Genomic DNA, 21,050 nt, shown 5'->3' on the forward strand with positions numbered 1-21,050 from the left:
TCTCTTTTTCCCATTCCCCCATCTCGCAGGTGTGGACAGATTCTATCAGGACATTGAAGAGATGATAGGGTACCAGCCCTGCTCCTGGTGGAAACTCTGCTGGGCCTATTTTACCCCCTTTGTCTGCTTGGTGAGGAACAATGTGATATTAGGACCCAGGACATCTGGGTCCTAATATAATACTTTATTTAATAAGTCATATATGTTATTGGTCACAATATGCCAATTTATTGGGGGGACAACTGCAATGTAACCTGTTCTCCTGTAACCCCACAGGGTGTCTTTATATTCAGCGTAGTAGAGATGACGCCGCTCACGTTAGGACGGTATGTGTATCCCGCATGGGGGCAAGGCATTGGATGGCTCATGGCTCTGTCGTCTATGGTGCTGATTCCTGGTTACATGTTGTACCTGTTCCTCACCTCCACGGGCAGCGTCAGCCAGGTATGCATGTTACTGTGATGGTCCCACTCTCAGTGATGTCACTGGTAACTAGTGACTGGATAGGCTGCACTCTCAGTGATGTCACTGGCTCCTAGTGATTGTATAGGCTGCACTCTCAGTGATGTCCCTGGTTCCTAGTGACTGGATAGGCTGCACTCTCAGTGATGTCACTGGTTCCTAGTGACTGGATAGGCTGCACTCTCAGTGATGTCACTGGCTCTTAGTGAATGCATAGGATGCGCTCTCAGTAATGTCACTGGAAACTAGTGATTGGATAGGCTGCACTCTCAGTGATGTCACTTGCTCTTAGTGACTGGATAGGATGTGCTCTCAGTGATGTCACTGGCTCCTAGTGACTGGATAGGTCCCACTCTCAGTGATGTCACTGGTTCCTAGTGACTGGATAGGCTGCACTCTCAGTGATGTCACTGTTTCCTAGTGACTGGATAAGTAGGACTCTCAGTGATGTCACTGGCTCCTAGTGACTGGATAGGCTGCACTCTCAGTGATGTCACTGTTTCCTAGTGACTGGATAAGTAGCACTCTCAGTGATGTCACTGGCTCCTAGTGACTGGATAGGCTGCACTCACAGTGATGTCACTGGTTCTTAGTGACTGATTAGGCTGCACTCTCAGTGATGTCACTGGCTCCTAGTGACTGGATAGGCCGCACTCTCAGTGATGTCACTGGCTCCTAGTGACTGGATAGGCTGCACTCGCAGTGATGTTACTGGTCTCTAGGCTCCAGTTACCTTAGATCTCAGAGATTGCAGATAATTTAAAATGTTCTATGGGAAGATTAAGATTGCCCAATGTCCAGTAAAGCAGGGAAAATCCATGTAAATGCACCTTCTCCACCTTAACACCTCATTTACACAATCATGCCCCATAAAATGAAATTGGTTTCGCACTAATTGGTACATAATTCAGGAGCCTAATTAGCGCAAAGAATTCCCCCATTGACAGGACCTCCCATCAGACACCGCAGACTTATATACTTCCATCTTGTGATATGGATAAAACAAACCATCCAATAGCAGAGAGGGAACAGGCTTTGCTCTAATCGATTAGAAAGTACTGACGCCATATTGGGTCGTCTCTTTGTTCCCCAGCGCCTCCGTGACATGACACAGCCGCAGATGGAGCGAATAATGCAGAAGAACGGACTGCGCCCCAGACTCAGCCTGGATGGGACAACACGGGAGACCCCAGACGTGTAACCCCCTGCATGTCTGGAGAACTTTCTCTACCGCTTACCTTACATATGGCCACCTTCCCCCTCCCCCTCTGACATCATTTCCTGGTAGCTTGCAGATCTGGGCAGGGAAAACTGCACTTAGTAACATAAAGCAGTGTAAGTAGGACATAAACTGTCTGAGTGCCTTATGGCGTCACAATCATTTACAAAATAACTACAAATATCTACTGTAACCATTCATAAAAGTAATAATTAAAAATACACACGTTACAGGTGTTGTTTCTGCTTCTTGCCTATACTGCTGCCCCTGCCTCCGGGAGGAGACAACATAGTTGGCTAATGGTGGTGTGACCAGCTGGTAGATGGGCAGTTCAGGAGGGGGGGGGGGGGCAGGATGGTATGATCACCATGGCCCTGTCCCCGCTATATGGTGCAGAAGAACCAGGCACTGTCTATCAGAGGCTGGGCTCTGATGATGCATTTCAGTGTGAATCAGATCATCGGGTCCCCTTTAGTCCACCCACTTGTCCTTGGTACCAGGAGACTTGCCCACCTATCCGGTGGGCAGAAATGCAAAAAAAAAAAAATACTAAAACTATGATACTAAAAAAAAAAAAAAAAAAAACAGCAGCATGCTATGGGTCAGTGCACAAAAGCACATAAGACCCTGTGTAATCATTTTCTGCTATTTCTTTCTCTCTCCTGTTAGGGGTTCCCACAAGGGGGAATAATGAGAATCGTCAGCAGGGGCTCCTCAGCAGCTAGAGCAAATCACAGTGATTACAGCAAACTACTGTCCCTGCAAAGAAACTCCTTAGTGGCACCACTGGCAGAATATGAAGGATCCAGTGCAGTGCAGGACAGGAGATTTATGACTGAAACAGGAGCCCCCTGCAGTGTAGGTAACTATGACCATAAGACCTGGAGGCATTGGCGTACCCCAGTAGATGAGGAACTACACATCCAAGCATGTCCCAACAGATTCTTAGCGTTCCATAACAGCAAAACTGTGGCAGGGCATGCTGGGATGTGTAGTCACACAGCAGCTAGAGTTCCACAGGCTACCTTACTCTGCACTGAGGCATTAGTCCCTCTGTGGTTTTGGTGTGGACCATTCTCAATGTAGCAATCCAGATCCTCTATGACCCATCTCCCAGATATCTTTTTGAGAGCATAAATCTGCCAGTCAGAGATAAACGTAGTTATGAGCATTTAGCGGTATTACGGGGGTTCTGCGCGGTGGAGAAGTCAGTGTAACTGGGCCGATGGCATATCATTAAGGTGGTGAATCATCACTAATGCTGCATTGGAAGGCAGATAAGCCGCGGCAGTTATTAGGGGGAACGTTGTGCGCAGCAAATGCAGGTGGCAGATTAATAAATTGATGCAAAATGTATTAATGAGAGGCTGTAAATTTATGGCTGATAAATAATTCATAGCCAGTTCTGTAACGGATTAGGGGACGGGATATAATGATGTGATAACACTGTACAATGTAAGGAGAACGGGACTTTTAGTAGTTAGTTTGGGAGTCGGTCTGTGTACAAGGCCAGGATTGCGGATATTACAGGTCATTCGGGGGGGATGGGTTGGTTCTACAGTAACAACATACTGGTTTGTTCCCCGGACCTTGATCACTCTTCATCACCCTTGCGTTGATCTTGTTATACGGCCTAATACATCTGACACATCTTTTCCAGCAATGTAATCACTGGGAGGGAGTCTCCTCGTCTTCCTCAGCCCGGGCAATGCCACTAGTGCTGCCAACTACACCGTTATCCTGCCAGTGTATACTGCTTACTCGGTTACTGGAATTAAATATTTGACCAACACCTGAACCATCGATATTCGGCTTCACCAATCCCAACCATTCACCTGGCTTGCTGGGACCAGTGGTGCTCCTGCCTCCCACATTAGGACTAGAGATGACCTTTAGCACCAGTATCCGTTTGACAATTAGTGATAATATCTTATTAGGTTCTTTGTGTTATGTATTCCCTGTCTCAGTTCATACACTGTGCCCCTATTGTCCACACTGTTCCTTATTCCTGTTTCTTATGTTTGAAATCTGTGACATCTACAGTGTATATTAAGTCTTGGGGAGAGATAAAGTGCCAGCCAATCATCCCCTAACTCAGTGGCGTAACAATTAGGCCGCAGCCCCCGCGGTGGCGGGGAGGCGCCGGGGGGCTGCGGGCGCTGGTGGATCTCCGCCAGCTCCCCACTGCATGTGGGTGCAGCGGGAGCTGGCAGGGGGGTCTGTGCGGCGCGGAGGTACCTGTTTAAGGGAGAGCCTGGAGGTCCCTGCGCCTGCGGCGCTGAGTATGATGCTGCCGGGGTCCCTGCAGTGAAGTGGAAATAACGCGCTATCTCCGCTGGAGATAGCGCGTTATTTCCACTTCACTGCAGGGACCCCGGCAGCATCATACTCAGCGCCGCAGGCGCAGGGACCCCGGCAGCATCATACTAGGCGGCGCAGGGACCTCCAGGCTCTCCTTTAATACAGGTACCTCCGCGCCGCACGGACCCCCCTGCCAGCTCCCGGGGGGGTCCTTTAACGGGGGGGGGGGCAGCTGCAAAATTGTCCGGGGGGGGGGGGGGGCGGTGAAATTGTCCCGGCGGGGGGGCGCAAAAGTTTTAGTTACGCCACTGCCCTAACTGTCATTATTCAAACACAGTCCATCACACAGCAGCTAGGAGGAGCTGATTGGCTGGTACTTTATCTTGCGCTCCTGTTTTCTCCGCACCCCCTGTGCAGGAGAAAAGGTCGGAAAAATATCTATTAAGACAAAAATGTTGACACTTGCTTCGGACCCCCTGGATACCCCCTAATGACTAATTAGGCATTTAGAAGTTTTCAGTTTGCTTAATTGAGCCAAGAATTACATGTCATATTTTTTGGGGGGGGTGGGGATAATTGGCTTAAAAGTACCCCAAATCAACTTTTTCGGTCGTTTATGCACCCCAAATTTATTAATAGAAAATAATAACTTTATCATAAAAAAATATTCCCCTCCAAATTAACTTTTTTTCTACCTGATCTACCGTCATTTCCTTATGCCAATAACAGTCTTTTATATGATTCTACTAACGAAGTTGCCACTTTATGGGGGCTACAAGGTCTCCCTACTTTTCCATGCAATTTTGCCGGTTCTCTTTTTGGACAAAATTCATAATAGTCGCATTGATCATTTCTAATTGATCTGTGAGAATCCGGGGTGCGCACATTTACAGACGCAGTGTGCGAGTTGCAGATGTAATGTTACTATGAGACAACAAATAAGATTCTATCATCTTCTAGAAGGTTCTCAATAAATAAATAGATTCTGATTGGTTTATACGGACAACACCTTATCTGCAATAGAACTCCCATCTGAGTAAATATACCGCTATGTGTCAACCTGTCCAATTAAGCTCATGGTCTTGCAGTCTCCTAGTGAACAAAAATGACACATATGAACTGGAGGATACATCCAGGGCCAGATCTACCATTAGGCAGCTGCCTAGGGTGTTGAGATCTGGGGGGGGGGGGGGGGGAGTAGGTTGAAGTTTTTCCTAGGGTGCTGAGAAGCCTCGCACAGGTCCTGGATACATTCCCACAGACAAGTACAGTGATGTTGTAGTCAGTTCGAACTGAGGTAACTGACAGGTTATGTCCGGAATCCATGAGCTTTTTGTCCTACACCTATGAATTGTGCACACCGCCTACACACGACGGGGGCAGCCATTTTGTGGATTTCACCAACACAGAGAAACAGACTCAATAAACAGAGGCGACATCATCTCATGTTATTTCTAGATTTCTATAGAACAGATAAAATATTCACTCTCAGTTACAAAATATTACAGGTGTCTGGGTGCCGAGTCACATGACCACACAGGCCCTGCCACCCCCCCCCCCCCCCCCCCCGCTCTCCCGGCGCTGCTGGCGCAGTTTGCAGTCTGGATTTGCAGTGGTTATGAAGCTCTTGTATTGTACAATGCATGCGTATGGACAGGCAGTGTTCTGACTAGGAAAGGTGCAATCCCCAAGCAGAGAACTTTCATCGCAGGTATCCCGAGCAACCTGCGCGGTAGTTCTTGGACGTACTAAAACGTAAAACATTGAAATACTGTTGTCAGGACCGAGGCCCATCTGTAGCTGTGCGTAACGGGTAACTTGGAGACTGATTTGCGCAAGGTAGCCTGCATTGCGGCTATAGCTGGCGGAATGCTGGGATTTGTAGTTCCACAACAACTGGAAGGTCACAGGTCAGTGAAATTTAGGGCCTGTGGTAAGCAGTGATTACCGAGCACTGAAACGCCGCTCCGGCGGATTACACAGCATGCGCTGGATCCTAACAGCATTTATCATAGTCCCGGCTCGATAACACAAGAAGAATGTGAGGGGAAAAAGTGTGGTAAGGTATAGGGGTGTTAAAATGAGGGGATGTTGCTCAAAGCAACCAATCACAGCCAGAGGCGGGGCCTGTTCCCAGTCCTGCATAATATGCGCGGTGGATGCCAAATCCAGATGGATCGTCTGCACCCTAGCCTAGGACCGGCGTGAATGATAACGATAGAGTTGTCAGCTGCAATCACAGAGCGATCGGACAGAAGGAAACAAATATCACAATCTGAGCAGCTTCTTGTTGCATTATAATTGGGCGCGCAGCGGTGCGTCTGGAATTGCGTTCGCAGTAGGTACAAATCAGAATCAGGCTCCGTAGCAATAACCGCTGGGATTACAGCGAGAGGATGGATCATTACTATTAACCCTTTCAGATTGCAACGCAGGGTCAGACCAGGAATCTCCATCCCCGGTCCAACCCGGGTCCGGTGCTTTCACATTAAACCTGGGTCATCCATTATTCAGAGGACGACACTGGTTTAACCCGTTTTATTACCCGGATCCAAGGTGCGGTGTGAAATCGGTACAATGCACGGAACACAGGTCACTGTTTCCCCTGAGATCTCCTTGTGATGAGCTGCTGCAACCCTGATAATATATATATATATATATATATATATATATATATATATATATATATATATATATATATATATATATATATACGGAGTAAAAGGATACTATACTATACCGGCCAGTATAAAGACTCAAATAGAGAATATTACAAAGATCTGTTTGTTTCAAACCACTCGAAATTTGATTGTTGCAATTAATTTAATATAAACAATCGTTTCACCTGTGATTAGGAGGCCGATTTATCGATGGTCACATTTGCACAGTGTTGCCGATAGGCTGCAGCAGCATAACCGTGGTCTACAGAAGGCAGCAGCTGGAGCAGCCAGGCGCCGGGACGCCCCAGCATTTCAGAGACTGGTAAATTTGGCAACCTCAAATCCTCCACCCCCCCCACAGGAACCAATGGGGGTTGCGGCTGCTGAGGGATTGCGGGTACAGAAACAGATATGTCTGATCCCTCTCACTTACATACTTGGGTATTCGCCAGATGAATCTGTAATCAGCAAATATGCTGCAAATATTTAATGATAAATAGGCCCCTGTATGTACTGGCTATACCATATGGTATTATAATGCAGTGGAATGATCCCGGCCTACTTAGTATAATGTCCTTTTACACATGAAATCACCCGTTTCAAAGCCAGCGACAATTTGCAGACAATCCACCCTGCGAAGCGTCATTGGATTAAACACTTTGCCACTGTGTGTATACTAAGTGCGTGCAATGCTCAGCGCTGTGTGTTACCACAAAGCTCTGCAGTGCGGCACCTGGCTAACCGTCCTGCAGAGCAGCCTGCCGCTGACAGCTACAGTTACCCTACAAAGGTCACAGAAACCCCAAATAAAACTGCATTTGCCTGGACACTTGAACAATGCAATATGCATGGTCCGGGGGGAACTCACCTTCCCATAGGGCACAACTAGGGAGATAATGCTTGCAGCTCTTGCCTGGATATCCAATCGGCCATTCGGAGACTGGATATACATGCAACCCTGCTGCAGAGCATGGTTTCATAATAAAACAGGCATTTCTTCTGCAGAGCATTACCCATCTGAGCAGACTCACACTGAAGAATGTTATACGCCAGCCACAAGCGCAACCAGTTCCACAGAATAATGTGTTTGCCGGCGTTGCTCAATGTCCCAGCATCCTCCGAGGGTTGTGTTACATTGCTCCACTGCCAGGACGAAGATGTAGAGTGGTCTAGAGAGGTCCCGTCTTCATAGCTCAACAGCCTATGAAGGGTGGTGGTCTTCTGTAGATGTCCAGACCCCCTCCCTCCAATTATGTCCATCGGCAGCAAGGATGGAAAGTAGAGGCCAGTTCGGCAAAATCCAGGTGTTGGGTTCCCGGGTGGGGTGGGTGGGAGATAAAGAACTGCTAGTGGGGGGATTGCCCAGGGCGTGCTGACGTACAAAGGTTCTCCACGATAAAAATATTGGTTGGAGAGATCAAATCTACTAAAAATTCACAAACTGAACTCTTTGAAGGCATAAAAAGGGTGAGATAGGTGTGGAAGGAGCCTGTGCAAGGGCGAGTGGGTGACTAACTGATAAATATGGTTTATTTATAGCATGTGCGTGGGTGGTGAGTGTGCGAGGATGAGTGTGAGTGGGCAGGCTCTAGTGTGCAAGGTGTGCTATGTGTGCAGGCAGATTAGTCCAGGAAGGCAGGAGAAAGTCCCGGGGCCTACACAAGACTGCGGGAGCCACTGGAATACCTGCGTTCTCTAAGTAGTAGCCCCGGAGGGCAGTATTGGTGGGGGTGGTTATAAGGAGGTGGCGGTGGGGGTAGTGGGGGCTGGTGGCCTGTTCCTCCCACGCTGCGCAGAGGAGTAGAGGTGCAGGACCCAGACAAGTAGCGGGTAACAGTCTGGTCGATGGCGGGCAGTGCCCGGCCGGGTGTGTCTAGCACAATCACCTTGACAATCTGCTGGCACTGCAGGAGCCGGTCGGAGGAGGCAGCCTGCAGAGCCTCCCGCTGCCCGTTAGGAGCCGTGCTGCCCGAAGCTCCACTCTCTGGCCCCTGGGGGGCGCTGTGCTGCGACGTCTGAAGCCTGTTGTGAATTGACACCTAGTTTAGAAACAGCCAAAGAAGCATTACATGTTACAAGACTATCGCCCACATGCCGATCCTGGCTAACCCTGCACCCCCCCAGCAACTACGACACAACTGGGGACCACCCGGACTCCGGGGTGGGGGAAAGGTAACTATGGGGGGTTGTACTGTATCAATGTCCATTATCAATATATGGATTAAAGACCATCTTCTGTCACATTCACACCCAGTATAGAGAATATAAGACTATTATGTCATATGCTGCAATTATATCAAGGGATATAAGACCCCAAGACATATTAATGGTGGTCTTTGATCATCTGAAATACAGGAAGCCAACTAAGTTGGTTTTTTGCATTATTATAATTAAATATGAATCATATGATTCCGACCATAATGTAACTGTATATATATATATAGGGCAGTGACTGTAACAAGATACAATAAATGATAATAACGGTCTATGGCCCTTATTCTGGTTCACTCGCAAAGGCAAATCCCTTCTCAAATGGACAAAACCATGCTGCACTGCAGACGGGGTAGATGTAACATGTGCAGAGAGAATAAGATTTGGGTGGGGGTTTTACTTCAAAGTGAGATCTATATAGCAGTGTAAAAATAAAGCAGCCAGTATTTACCCTGCACAGAAACAAAATAGCTCACCCAAATCTAACTCTCTCTGCACCTGTTACATCTGCCCCACCTGCAGTGCAGCATGGTTTTGTCGATTTGAGAAGGAATTTGCCTTTGCCATTTGCGAGTGAACTAGAATAAGGGCCTAAGTCTACCACGTCATCTGCACAGAGCGGAGGAAGCCATTGTGTTTTCTAGGAGTCTGTGACCTCACTGAGGCACTGAAGCACAGCCACTGGCGTAACTATAGCACCGCAGCCAACGCCACCGCGGGGGGGGGGGGGGGGGCGCTGTGCATATGGGGGCGCCGGGAGCTGCGGTGCTATAGTTACACCTCCCCCCAATCCCCCGCAGGCTTACCTATTTCGCTGGTCCCGGCGGCTCCGTTCTTCTGCTGAGGACCACCGCAAAATGGCCGCCCCCATATAGCACACAGTTCTCTGAAACTGTCTGCTGTATGGGGGCGGCCATTTTGTGGTGGTCCTCAGCAGAAGAACGGAGCCGCCGGGACCAGCGCGAAAGGTAAGGCTGCAGGGGATTGGGGGGGTTTGAATGGGCGGTGGGGGGCGCCCCCCCTAACGGCGGGGGGGGCGCCCAAAACGTAGCTACGCCGCTGGGCACAGCACAACCTCCTAGTGAAACGTAGCCTGGCATCGTCCGCCGTGTGGAAACGTCGTCACTATGGGAGATTGGTACATTGTGTGGGGGGTGATGGGGTGACTGTGTCATTGTGAATCTATGGGGAAAATAACAGACAATTAGCATGGAAGCGGTTTGCACTGAGCTGAGGGATGGGTGAGCAGCGCGGGATGGAGCATTGTGATTGGTCATCGTCACGGCCTATCCCTACTCACCTCCACCACGCTGTCGGTGTCCTTCGCTGGCGACTCGCGCTTACCTTCAAAATATGAGGTGAACTTAGGTGCAGGAGAGAGAAAGAAAGAGAGAAAGAGAGGTACAGAGAGATGGAGAGAGAGAGAGAGATGGAGAGGGAGAGAGATAAAGTACCAGAGAGAATGGACGGAGGTGGAGTAAGAAGAAAACGGAGAGAAAAAGGAAAAGGGTGAGAATGGGGGACATAAAAAAGAAAGGAATGTAAAAGAATGATAGAATAGAAAGAAGCTGACAGAAGCGATAGCAGACAGTTCAGTAATGACCGGGAGACAGAGATAATCTACAGGGAGAGACGGGTGGGGATACAAATATGTCCTCTCCTTATATTACCTCATGGAGGCTGACACGTGTACAGCAGGGACAGGCACCGCGCTCTTACACCGACCACTAACCCAGCTACCGACCCCCAAAGCTTGGAGCTCGGGTCCGGGGGCTGATTCAGGCTTGATCGCTGCTGGACAAACTTGCGATGTAATCAATTACTGAACGAATGCAAGAGGCCAAACAGCGGCAAAAAAACCTATGATAATCTATTCGCAATCCCCTCACAACTTAACTGACAGGAAGCCGGCGTTTGGGGGATGGTAACCGGCTACCTGATCACAGGGCTCGGCAAATTCGCGCAGCAGCTATGAGGTCTGAATCAGGCCCCCAGGTCATACGATTGTCTTGCTTGTGGCCTATGCAGTGTGTTGCCCGTTCTTGGTGTACAAGCCTTTATCAAGGATCCATATCGTAATACGGAAACAGGCATAGACGGATCCTGGCGTAAAGTTCACGGATATTACAGGCCACGGAGACGAGGCTGCAGAATGTGGAAGTGTAATATACATGTAATCTACGGGATTCAGTCTGATACACCTCATAATACACAAGTGCTCCTAATCTGTACTGCAGGGCACAAAGGCATGGGGGAACAATTACTGAGATCGAATGGGTACAAATGGTCGTACTACGCATTTCACACAACATTTACTAAAGTTGAAATATATACGTAATCGTATTTTTTTATGTTCGTAATTTTCAGAATTTCTAAAAAATATGAAGGAATTCGCCATCAATAGAATACGTCCGTAAATATCCCCATTCATTTTAATGGTATCGACAAATGTAATATCATTTGTACTGGTGAATACAAATACAAATTCACCAGTAAATACAAATGTCAAATAGAACAACTTTTTCATTCACATTTGACTGAAGCCGGCATAGATCAGTCAGCCCAGGCTGGGGTTATTTTTGAGGGGGGGGGGGGGGGGGGGTCCCAGCACTGAATTTCTAAAACCAGGACCAGTTCAATGAACCAGGCGCTGGTTACAACCATGGGGGTGGGAACCCAGACTGTTTTTTTAAAATAGGAATGAGGAGAATACAACAGCTTTGTAAATTTGTCATATTCTCCATTCGTATTTTCGGGTCGTATATAGCCGATCCCCGTCGTACTCATTCATACAGGGATCGGCCATATTCGGACGGTTTACTAAATTTCCCCCATACATTCATACACATACGCGCATTTATTTTATATCTTCAGGCGCTTATCTATATTCCAGCGTCACTTGTGTATTATAAAGTGATGACCAATACCATCCTGGATGCCGTCTATAACTACGAGGTAGAATATACGGGATAGGAGGTCAGGGAGCGGAGGGGTGATCAGGGAAAGGTGAGAGAGGAGAGGTGGAGTGTGAGACAGAGAAATAAGGTGAGGGACAGGCAGACAGACACGGGCAGGGGTCAGGACAGACGGGGATCCACGCAGGCTGGAGAGTAACCGGATCGGGGACACTCAGGGATCATGAGGATCGAGGCTGTGACACTGGAGAAATGTGCCACTCACCGATGGGGGACTCCAGCTTGGACTGAGCGTCCACCTGAGACCCGTTCGTCTTCACCGGGACGTTCTTCACGCCATGCTGCTTCTCCAACTCCCCTGCGAAGAGCGAAACGCGTTACCATCAGCGTATTGGGAACTATATGTATTATACAACAGTGTGTTCACTACATAACAATGTATGTTGTAAGAACTATTTCTATTTACCCTACAGCCGGCATGGCCAAACTGCAGCCCTCCTGCTGTTGTGAAACTACACATCCCAGCATGCCTTGCCATAGTTTTAGCATTCCCTAATAGCAAAACTGTGGCAAGGCATGATGGGACTTGTAGTTTCACAACAGCTGGAGGGCTCTAGTTTGGCCATGCCTGCACTACAGCTACAGTTTATTGGGTGATTTTGCACCACGGCGGCACTGCTGGATCTGTTCCCCACCCCTGTCTTTTGCATATTGCAGCCACTGGCACCAATCAGAAAATACGATCATCGCACGGATAACTGCAAACTGCAACTCCGATCTTTGAGCTTTCTTTTGCACACAGGAATGAAACGTACGGTTAAACTAACCTTAACCTTTAACGTTAAGCCAGTTCCCTGCAAATAATCATTTTATAAACATTCCATACGGCAACTTTAGGAAGAAAACTATTTCATTGTAACGGAACATAATTGCTCCAGACTTTTTTTCAATCCTGTTATTACGAGTTTGCTCCAACATTCATTTGTTGGACTACTATCGACAAGCCTACAGTCGACAGGGTCAAAGATCGATACAAGCTTTATTCCGACATTGGGAAGGCTGAAAGTCAAAAGGTCAACATAGGCTTTTCGTGCCCTACCATCAACTATGGCGTGGAGGGAGAATATATTAGTGGGCCAGGAGCAGCGAGCCGTGCGAGGGAACGCGGTGCACTTTTTTTGTGTGTCCATGTCGACTGTGTCAACATTCGGGACAAAACAAACGTAAAAAAAAAAACACATCTTGTCCTTTTGACCGTCAACCTTTTGCTCTGTCGACTTTAGGCATGTCGACAATATTCAGATGTCAACCTGAAGCCAGTCGACCTTAATAGTTGTCGACCCAAGGACTCATACCCATGGAGCCAGCAGGGGTATTGTTTGAGGGGGGCAACAACAAAAAGTTCTAAATATTTAGATGAAACAACGGAGGAGATGGCATAAAGGGGGGGAACGGTGAAATGCGTGGGCTGATATACAAACACGGCATGCTGAATTGTTATATACCAAAATGTGCCCAAACCTTGCTCACATTCAATGCGGATCTGTTCCATCTCGGTCACTTCATAGATGGATTCTTTCAGGTCCTCCAGGAATTTCTGCAGTTCCTCAGATCCCAGGGCACAGAAATGCAAAACTAATCTCTTCTCCGATCCCGAGAGCGGACTGACCAGTGTGATCCCGTGAGGATAATCTGGAGGCAGAAGTCGGGAATTAACATTGGATGAGGAAAGTGTAAAATGGCACAGCAACATCACCTACATAGCAACCAGCTAATAAGGTGAAAATGTTGCTACTTTTACATTTTCATAGTCATAAAATGCGTTAACTGTCAGCTTCAAGTCTGGAGCAGGTTACACTTCCTGCCTCTACCAGAATGACCGGTAGACTCCTTTAGTATTGGATGACCTCCCAGGCTCCAGAGTGAGTGTTGCAATCTCCCACAATGTGTGTTACAACGTAAGACAACGCGTTTCACACCTTCACAGCCGGCTGCTATTATCGCTGGTTGCCCGACTACTCACATTCATTCTCAAAAAGATGGAACTGCATCCCCAGCAGAGGCACCGCCCGGCAGAACGTGTACGTAGACGATGTTTTCTTTTTCGGGCAAAGTTTTAGGATCTGTAGAGCCAGGAGAACACAGAGATCAGAGGGCAGGGGGTCAAAGGTTAAATGCATCATCGTTGAACCCAAGACCGCAGTTCTGTGAGCCGTCAAGCTAACCACTGTGCCACCGCGCTGCCCAACACGTAACCAAACGCAGCAGTCATCGGAACTCACCAGCAGGAGGTCGTTGAACAGGAAGACTTCGCGCTGGTGGGCCGCTTGTTTCTGCACTTTATTCACGTCCGTCACCTCAAACAGACGGCTGCAGCAAACCAGGCGTCTGTGAGGAACCGACAGCACCTGCGGGACACAGGGACCCAATTACATCACCATCCTGTGCCATACCCCCTGTGATCCAGTTCTGTACTGGTTCCCAGTGTCACAATTATATATAATCCGCAATATACGTACACTTTTCATGCCCACGATGGACTTCTCCACCTTGGTGACATAAGTCACATGATCTTCGTTCGATTTAAGCTCCTTCTGCTGGATGCGCTCGTAGATCCCGACCACCATCTCCCGGGGAATGTCCGCTCCGTCATCCACCCCTGGGAAGACACGCAGAAAGCGGTGAGGTCACGCACGACTGACACACTCGCACACTCTCCTGCACACATGCGGCTCTGACCTCGCAGGTTGCGGATAAAGTCTTCCAGCATCATCTTGCGGTCGGGTTTGATGCTGGGACTGTACATGTCCGTGTTGAGCAGGATGACGGCGAAGGCCAGGATGAAGATGGTGTCCGGGTTGTGGAACTGCTGCACGATCTCCGGGTTGCACATACAGTATCGTTGGCTGCAGGACCGGGAGGGGGCGGGTGGTGCAGGGGAAAAAACGGAAAAATTATGTCAGGATTTACAGGATGCACTCAACAGCCGCAGACGGGGTGACCTGTAACAATGGCCTCACCTGAAGGCTTCGATCAAACGCTCCACCTTCTGCGCCTCTCCTTGCACGCGGATGTGCGCCTGAAACTTGCGCAGGGCCTCGTCCAGCTCCATGTTGGAGAAATCCATTTCGTCCACGACACAACTATAAGAGACAGGGAGAGCTGAACACACACCGAATCCAACACAATTCATTGGGGGGGGGGGGAGCATGGAGACACAAAACTAGAGGGGGAAGGATGGCAAGTTACCAAGCTGTGTTATTTGTATTACAGAGCACCCTGGGCCTGATTATAAGTCGTAGGCCGCAGCGCCTGTATGCTGTCTCCCGCCGGTGGCTCCATGCCAGGACATACTTTTCCCTTCTTTGTCATTTGTGCATATTTTGATGTCCAGTGGTAGCACACCCCTGACAAGATCTATTTAGAAATGTATTTAGTATATTTAATTTGGGGGTCCACCTACTATCCTCATAAATGAGGGTCCTGTGCGAATAGCAAACTTCTTTGTGACGCCAGTTCCGCTGCAAACTCCTTCCCTCGTGTCCACAGTGTGCGCTCACTTATAGCGCCCATCTGCGCTGTATTCCTAAATGCCGACAACGTACGCCTCTGGGGGCGCAGACGCCTGCCCGGACACATCTGCGTCACGCCAACTGAGGGGGGGCGCTTGTGATATCGTCTGATCTGATCCCTACAGCACTTTTGTGCCCCCTGTGTAACGCACGCCACGCTGTGATGTTGTTCGGTCATTGCACATAATACTTACAGGGGTATTAATGTGATCCGTCGTACCTTTTATATACATTTTGTGCAGGAGTACAAAGGACAATTCCATGCTTTAGACAACATCCTCCCCGTGACATGTACAGTGAGACGCTGCTATCGGACTGTGCAAACGCTACTAAAGTAATAGAACGAGGCGCAAAGCTTCTGTGGCTTCTATTGGCGCTGTACATGGTTTGCCATTATATTTATTAACCCTTTCAGTGCCAACATCTCTGTGAGAAATGGGCAAAATATCTGCTAAAAATGCCAAAAAAATTAAAAGTTCAAATAAAAAACGCTGTGTAAAAAAAAGATGATATTTCCTACATACGGTGACATTACCGGTCATTATTATTAATACACAGGTTTTCTTGGCAATTTTTTTTACACCTATTTTGACACATTCACTTGGCACTGAACGGGTTAAGAAGGTCTGCATTAATAAGCCCAAATACGGGTCATACACCGGCGACCGCCGGCCAGTCAGCAACTAGGGAAGGATCCAGGACATGGTTTTAATAGTGCATTGTGCGTCTTCCTTGGAGTGTGACATACGGTCGCCCCGCCTGGTTGGCTGCTCTGGAACGTGTCATAATCAGAGGATCCCTGGCATACGAGAACTTCATTCCAGCCCGCAGTACAGGACGTTTCCCTTCCTGCTCTCCAATGAGACGAGACCCCGTGTGTGTAGTGGGGGCTCCCTGAATTCTATTACATTGTAATCGCCGGTGCTTTGTAATAATGTCCTCAATTTGCGACCTGATGTCGGTGCTGCAGCGCAGAAGGCCTGCGAGCGTGTAATGCGTGCTGACGAGCAGAATGACCTAGATACAGAGCTCAGGTGAGGATCTGAGAGCCTATTGTACGAGGCAGACAAGGGGAACAATATGCTCCCGCGCTGCCCACTTTAGGCCATTGTAGGATTACTCATCGCCAGGTTGGCGGCTGTACGGTCTTCAGGAGTTGGGAGGGGGGGGGGGGTGATGGGGTCTCACGCACAATGCATTGCGGATCACTCACTCCAGAACGTCCCGGTTGAATTGCTTCTTGCTGTTCCCGAGAAACTCTCCGATCATCTGCCGGCTCAGCCCTTTCCTCTGCAGCAGGAAGTGAGCCACGCCGATGGGGGTATCAGGGATGAAGCCTCGGGAGATGAGGAATTGGATGCCCTTGTCAGGATTACTGCGGGAGACAGAGAGAGAGATTTATCAAAGCATGGAGAGCAATAAAGCAGAGAGAGATAAAGGGCCTGATTCTGGTTAACCCCAAATCAGCTATCTCGTTTGTAATATCGCTTAGTGTGTTCTCACATTAAGGGCCAACTGTATCAAGCTGGAGTTAGGACACGCCCCTCTCAACTCAAAAAGGGGAATTCGACTGATGGCAAGGGGCGCAATTTACCATTGCCATGTGAATGCCAGCCTATCTCGCACACTGGGGAATCATTACATGGTGAGTGGCTGTTATCTATCTGGGAGTGTCAGGTAATACGCAGGCGGGTGAGGGGAAGTCATGTGACATCAGCTCCGCCCCCGATCAGCCTGATTCTATCACAGCCGCTGAGTAAAGGTGCCCATACACTAGTAAGATTTATCTTCAGATCTGGCTCGTTGGAACAAAAACATGGTTATGGATGAGTGACAGTTTGTCAGTTTTCCAGCATTTCAAAGCAAATGGTCAACGGTCATTTGCTCTCATCCATAGCCATGTTTTTGTTCCAACCAAACAGATCTGAAGATAAATCTGCGTGTGTATGGCCACCTGGGCTACGCACACACTGGGGAATCATTACATGGTGAGCGGCTGTTATCTGGGAGTGTCAGGTAATACGCAGGCGTGGCCAGGTGTGTGAGGGGGAAGTCATGTGACGTCAGCTCCGCCCCCGATCAGCCTGATTCTATCGCAGCCGCTGAGTAAGTCCTGGGCTACGCACAGACTGCACACACTGGGGAATCACTACATGGTGAGCGGCTGTTATCTGGGAGTGTCAGGTAATACGCAGGCGTGGCCAGGTGTGTGAGGGGAAGTCATGTGACATCAGCTCCGCCCCCGATCAGCCTGATTCTATCACAGCCGCTGAGTAAGTCCTGGGCTACACACACACTGCACACACTGGGGAATCATTACATGGTGAGTGGCTGTTATCTGGGAGTGTCAGGAAATATGCAGGCGTGGCCAGGTGTGTGAGGGGAAGTCATGTGATGTCAGCTCCGCCCCCGATCAGCCTGATTCTATCACAGCCGCTGAGTAAGTCCTGGGCTACGCACAGACTGCACACACTGGGGAATCATTACATGGTGAGTGGCTGTTATCTGGGAGTGTCAGGTTATATGCAGGCGTGGCCAGGTGTGTGAGGGGAAGTCATGTGACATCAGCTCCGCCCCCCAATCAGCCTGATTCTATCACAGCCGCTGAGTAAGTCCTGGGCTACACACAGACTGCGCACACTGGGGAATCATTACATGGTGAGCGGCTTGTGATTTGCATGTAATCGCCAATCCAGGAAAGATCTCACTCTGGCGGGGTGGCGTGTACCTGATCGTAGGGCTCTGTAACTTAGCAGCCCAGTGATCAGGTCTGAATAACCCCCTATATCTCTCTGCACATGTTACACCTGCATTGCAGCAGTTGATATAAGTTTAAAATATCTTATTTGTAAAATTGTAATCATTTTTATAGTTATAATTCTGGGGTATACTGGAGTAAGACAGGTAAGGCTCTACACACCTGTCTCCCCAGACCGCACGTCACAGCAGCACAACATAGTGTTACCTGCTCTCTTTCCTTTGCTCCCAACACAGAATCAGGCCCAATGTCCATGGATATGATCACATAGGGCCTTATTTTGGTTCATTCTTTCTGACAAAATCCTTCTTAGATGGGCAAAACCATGTGCACTGCAGGTGGGGCAGGTGTTACTTGTGCAGAGAGAATTAGATTTGGGTGGGGTTTTACTTCAAAGTGAGATCTATATTGCAGTGTAAAAATAAAGCAGTCAGTATTTTCCCTGCACAGAAACAAAATTACTCACCCAAATCTAATTCTCTCTGCACATGTTACATCTGCCCCCCCCCCTGCAGTGCACATGGTTTTGTCCATCTAAGAAGGATTTTGTCAGAAAGAATGAACCAAAATAAGGCCCATAGTGACACCCACAACTACTGCCAAACCAAAAACACCAAAGCTAGCAAACGCTCATTTGGGATGACCCAACAACCCATTGACCCGTTCTCACACGTTAAACAGGTTGAGCCCGATCCGGTAGAGTCTCTTCCTCATGGTGTCGGTGGAGAGGGTGGGCGAGCGACAGCTGGCTGGGTTCTCGCAGTAGTACCGTGGAAGGCTGAGGATCATGGCTTGCAACGCCTCCTTAGAAGACACCTCGGACACAGACTTGGCCGAGGTAGACGTGCTGCTACTACTCAACTGTTCCGAAAGGTCTGCCGGTTCTGTCTCAGTTGCAACAGGCCCCACCAACTCCTTCCCCAGCCCATCTCCATTCACCTCAGAGAAAGAGTTCTGTGCAAGGTGAGCGTCAAGAGCCAACCCCTCCTGTGCTTGAAGCTCGGAAGCAATTTCTCCAACAGACCTGTCTTCATCGGGTTTAGGGTTTTGTGCCCCAGACAGACAGTTGGACATAGAGAGAGAGGTGGACGAGGAGACAGAGATATTGTTATTGTCTATCTGAACAGTCACATCTCTGAAGGCCATCATCAACGTGCTGCTGCTCTTAGGCAAGGTCCCAAGTTGACCATCCTCGTGATCTCCTTCTTCTAGTTTAGGTGGCTCCAGTTCTGGGTTCTGCTGCATAAAAGCCTCTCGGATCTGGTAGGAGCCCGCTTCGGGGAAGGCACACATGGTCTTCAGGCTCCAAGTGCTAAGAGCGTCATCGATAGATTTGGCAAGAGACTGTACCTGCTCGGTGAAGGAGTCTTCAAGTTCAGTTAGCGCCCCGCTGATGGTGACTGGAAGAGAAGGAGACCTGACCAAGGGAATTCCCACCAAATTGTAGCTCTCCAGAAGAGCCTTTTCAGCGGACGGGAAGCTGTCGGGGTTGTGCACCCGCACCTTGCGCAGAGAAATGCGCCGGGGGAGGCGGCTCTGGAGCAGCGAGTCTCTGATCTTTTCAAAGTTCTTGCTGAGCTGGTACTGGCGGAACGCCGTTTGGATGGTGCAGGCTGCCCGTCGGGAAACTAGGTGACCTCCGTACTTGTGTTCCAGCATCTCAATCTGTAAAATAAAGAATCAGTCACCCGGATATCCGTCCGTAACAGCACAGAAGAAACAAGAAGAGAAAACACGATGTTGTCTAATAATTCCGCCAGGTGGACATTGAGTGAGTGCGGCCATTAGAAATTAGGGGAACAATTTATTACCAGGTTATGAGCACATCCGAAAATTTGAATATTGCTTGAACATGACACTAATCAGAGAAAACACATATATACTGTAATCATGTTTATATTTATATGTGCGGAAAATTGAACCACGTTTAATAACCTTCCCTGTCTGCAGATTACACAACAGATTGTGGGCGGGATGCACTACATGCTCCGCTCCCTTACCGCCCCACCCCTGCTATGCACTACATGCTCCGCTCCCTTACCGCCCCACCCCGCTTCCGCAATGATACTAATTGCATTTGCTCTAACATATGCGATTAGTATCGCATATTTGTGAAGCAGCCAGCGGGGGTGTGCGGGTCCCCAGCGGTTCTCCCCTCTCCGTCTGTCCCAAGGTGTTGCTGTGAGGCTCCGCCTCCTCCTCCCTGCTGTGCTGTCCCCGGCTGCTGCTACGGGGCTCCGCCTCCTCCTCCCTGCTGTGCTGTCCCCGGCTGCTGCTACGGAGCTGCGCCTCCTCCTACCCGCTGTGCTGTCCCCGGCTACTGCTGCAGGGCTCCGCCTCCTCCTACCCGCTGTGCTGTCCCCGGCTACTGCTGCGGGGCTCCGCCTCCTCCTCCCTGCTGTGCTGTCCCCGGCTGCTGCTACGGGGCTCCGCCTCCTCCTGCTGTGCTGCCCGGACACAGGCGAGGGGGGGGGCGGCGGGGGTTTTGTGCAGGGAGGCGCGGGATGCAGTATGAAGCCCATAGGCTTCTATGGTGTATGCTTATGGGGGGGGGATCTTAGAATGCACACCCGATTTACATGAGGTGCTATCATGCTGGGACTTGTAGTTCTGCAAAGAAAGACATGTGGTGCAGATGCACACTCCATATTATTAATCAAAAATCAATCAATAATAGAGGTTCTTGGTATATTCATTGGCCAAGAAATATTTGCCCACCAACCAGCTTCACGGTAACCTCATTTCTGGTGGGTCCCTAGTACTAAGAATCTGGGGCGCGGAACCCCAAAAAGGCCAGCATAAGCCAGTCACCCCAGGGCAGCACACAAGTGAAAAACTAAGCTAGAAATGTGTGTTAATAAGAAAGAAGCAGGAGCTAGAGCAGTGGTTCCCAAACTGTGTGCCGTGGCTCCCTGGGGTGCCGCGGAGCACTTGCAGGGGTGCCTCAGGTTG

At 49.2% G+C, this 21,050-nt stretch overlaps 2 protein-coding genes across 11 annotated transcripts in view; one reads left to right on the plus strand and one right to left on the minus strand.

Moving 5' to 3' along the window:
* Positions 1 to 7: 7 nt before the first annotated feature.
* LOC146073647 (sodium- and chloride-dependent GABA transporter 1-like) lies at positions 8 to 1,911 on the plus strand. Its single transcript, XM_083181006.1, has 3 exons — positions 8 to 130; positions 277 to 444; positions 1,556 to 1,911. Exons 1-3 carry the CDS (start codon positions 62 to 64, stop codon positions 1,661 to 1,663), a joined length of 345 nt encoding a protein of 114 aa, XP_083037132.1. The 5' UTR covers positions 8 to 61; the 3' UTR covers positions 1,664 to 1,911.
* Positions 1,912 to 5,537: 3,626 nt separating this feature from the next.
* The window catches only part of IQSEC3 (IQ motif and Sec7 domain ArfGEF 3), a 58,784-nt gene continuing 43,271 nt past the window's right edge, over positions 5,538 to 21,050 (minus strand). Inside the window, exons 4-14 of one of the 10 annotated variants that reach the window (XM_083180992.1) lie at positions 18,769 to 19,763; positions 16,554 to 16,715; positions 14,789 to 14,911; positions 14,508 to 14,674; positions 14,288 to 14,427; positions 14,051 to 14,176; positions 13,792 to 13,891; positions 13,299 to 13,460; positions 12,034 to 12,126; positions 10,154 to 10,197; positions 5,538 to 8,681 (exon numbers count right to left, since the gene is read on the minus strand). In XM_083180992.1, the coding sequence (XP_083037118.1) occupies positions 8,298 to 8,681; positions 10,154 to 10,197; positions 12,034 to 12,126; positions 13,299 to 13,460; positions 13,792 to 13,891; positions 14,051 to 14,176; positions 14,288 to 14,427; positions 14,508 to 14,674; positions 14,789 to 14,911; positions 16,554 to 16,715; positions 18,769 to 19,763 (2,496 nt within the window). In that variant the 3' untranslated portion in view covers positions 5,538 to 8,297. Of the gene's footprint in view, positions 8,682 to 10,153; positions 10,217 to 12,033; positions 12,127 to 13,289; positions 13,461 to 13,791; positions 13,892 to 14,050; positions 14,177 to 14,287; positions 14,428 to 14,507; positions 14,675 to 14,788; positions 14,912 to 16,553; positions 16,716 to 18,768; positions 19,764 to 21,050 lie in introns of all 10 variants that reach the window. The other 9 variants (XM_083180991.1, XM_083180995.1, XM_083180998.1 and 6 more) reach the window with 9 other exon arrangements.

This window comes from Crinia signifera, chromosome 4 (assembly GCF_055691185.1).
Source record: "Crinia signifera chromosome 4, ASM5569118v1, whole genome shotgun sequence".
NCBI lineage: Eukaryota > Metazoa > Chordata > Amphibia > Anura > Myobatrachidae > Crinia > Crinia signifera.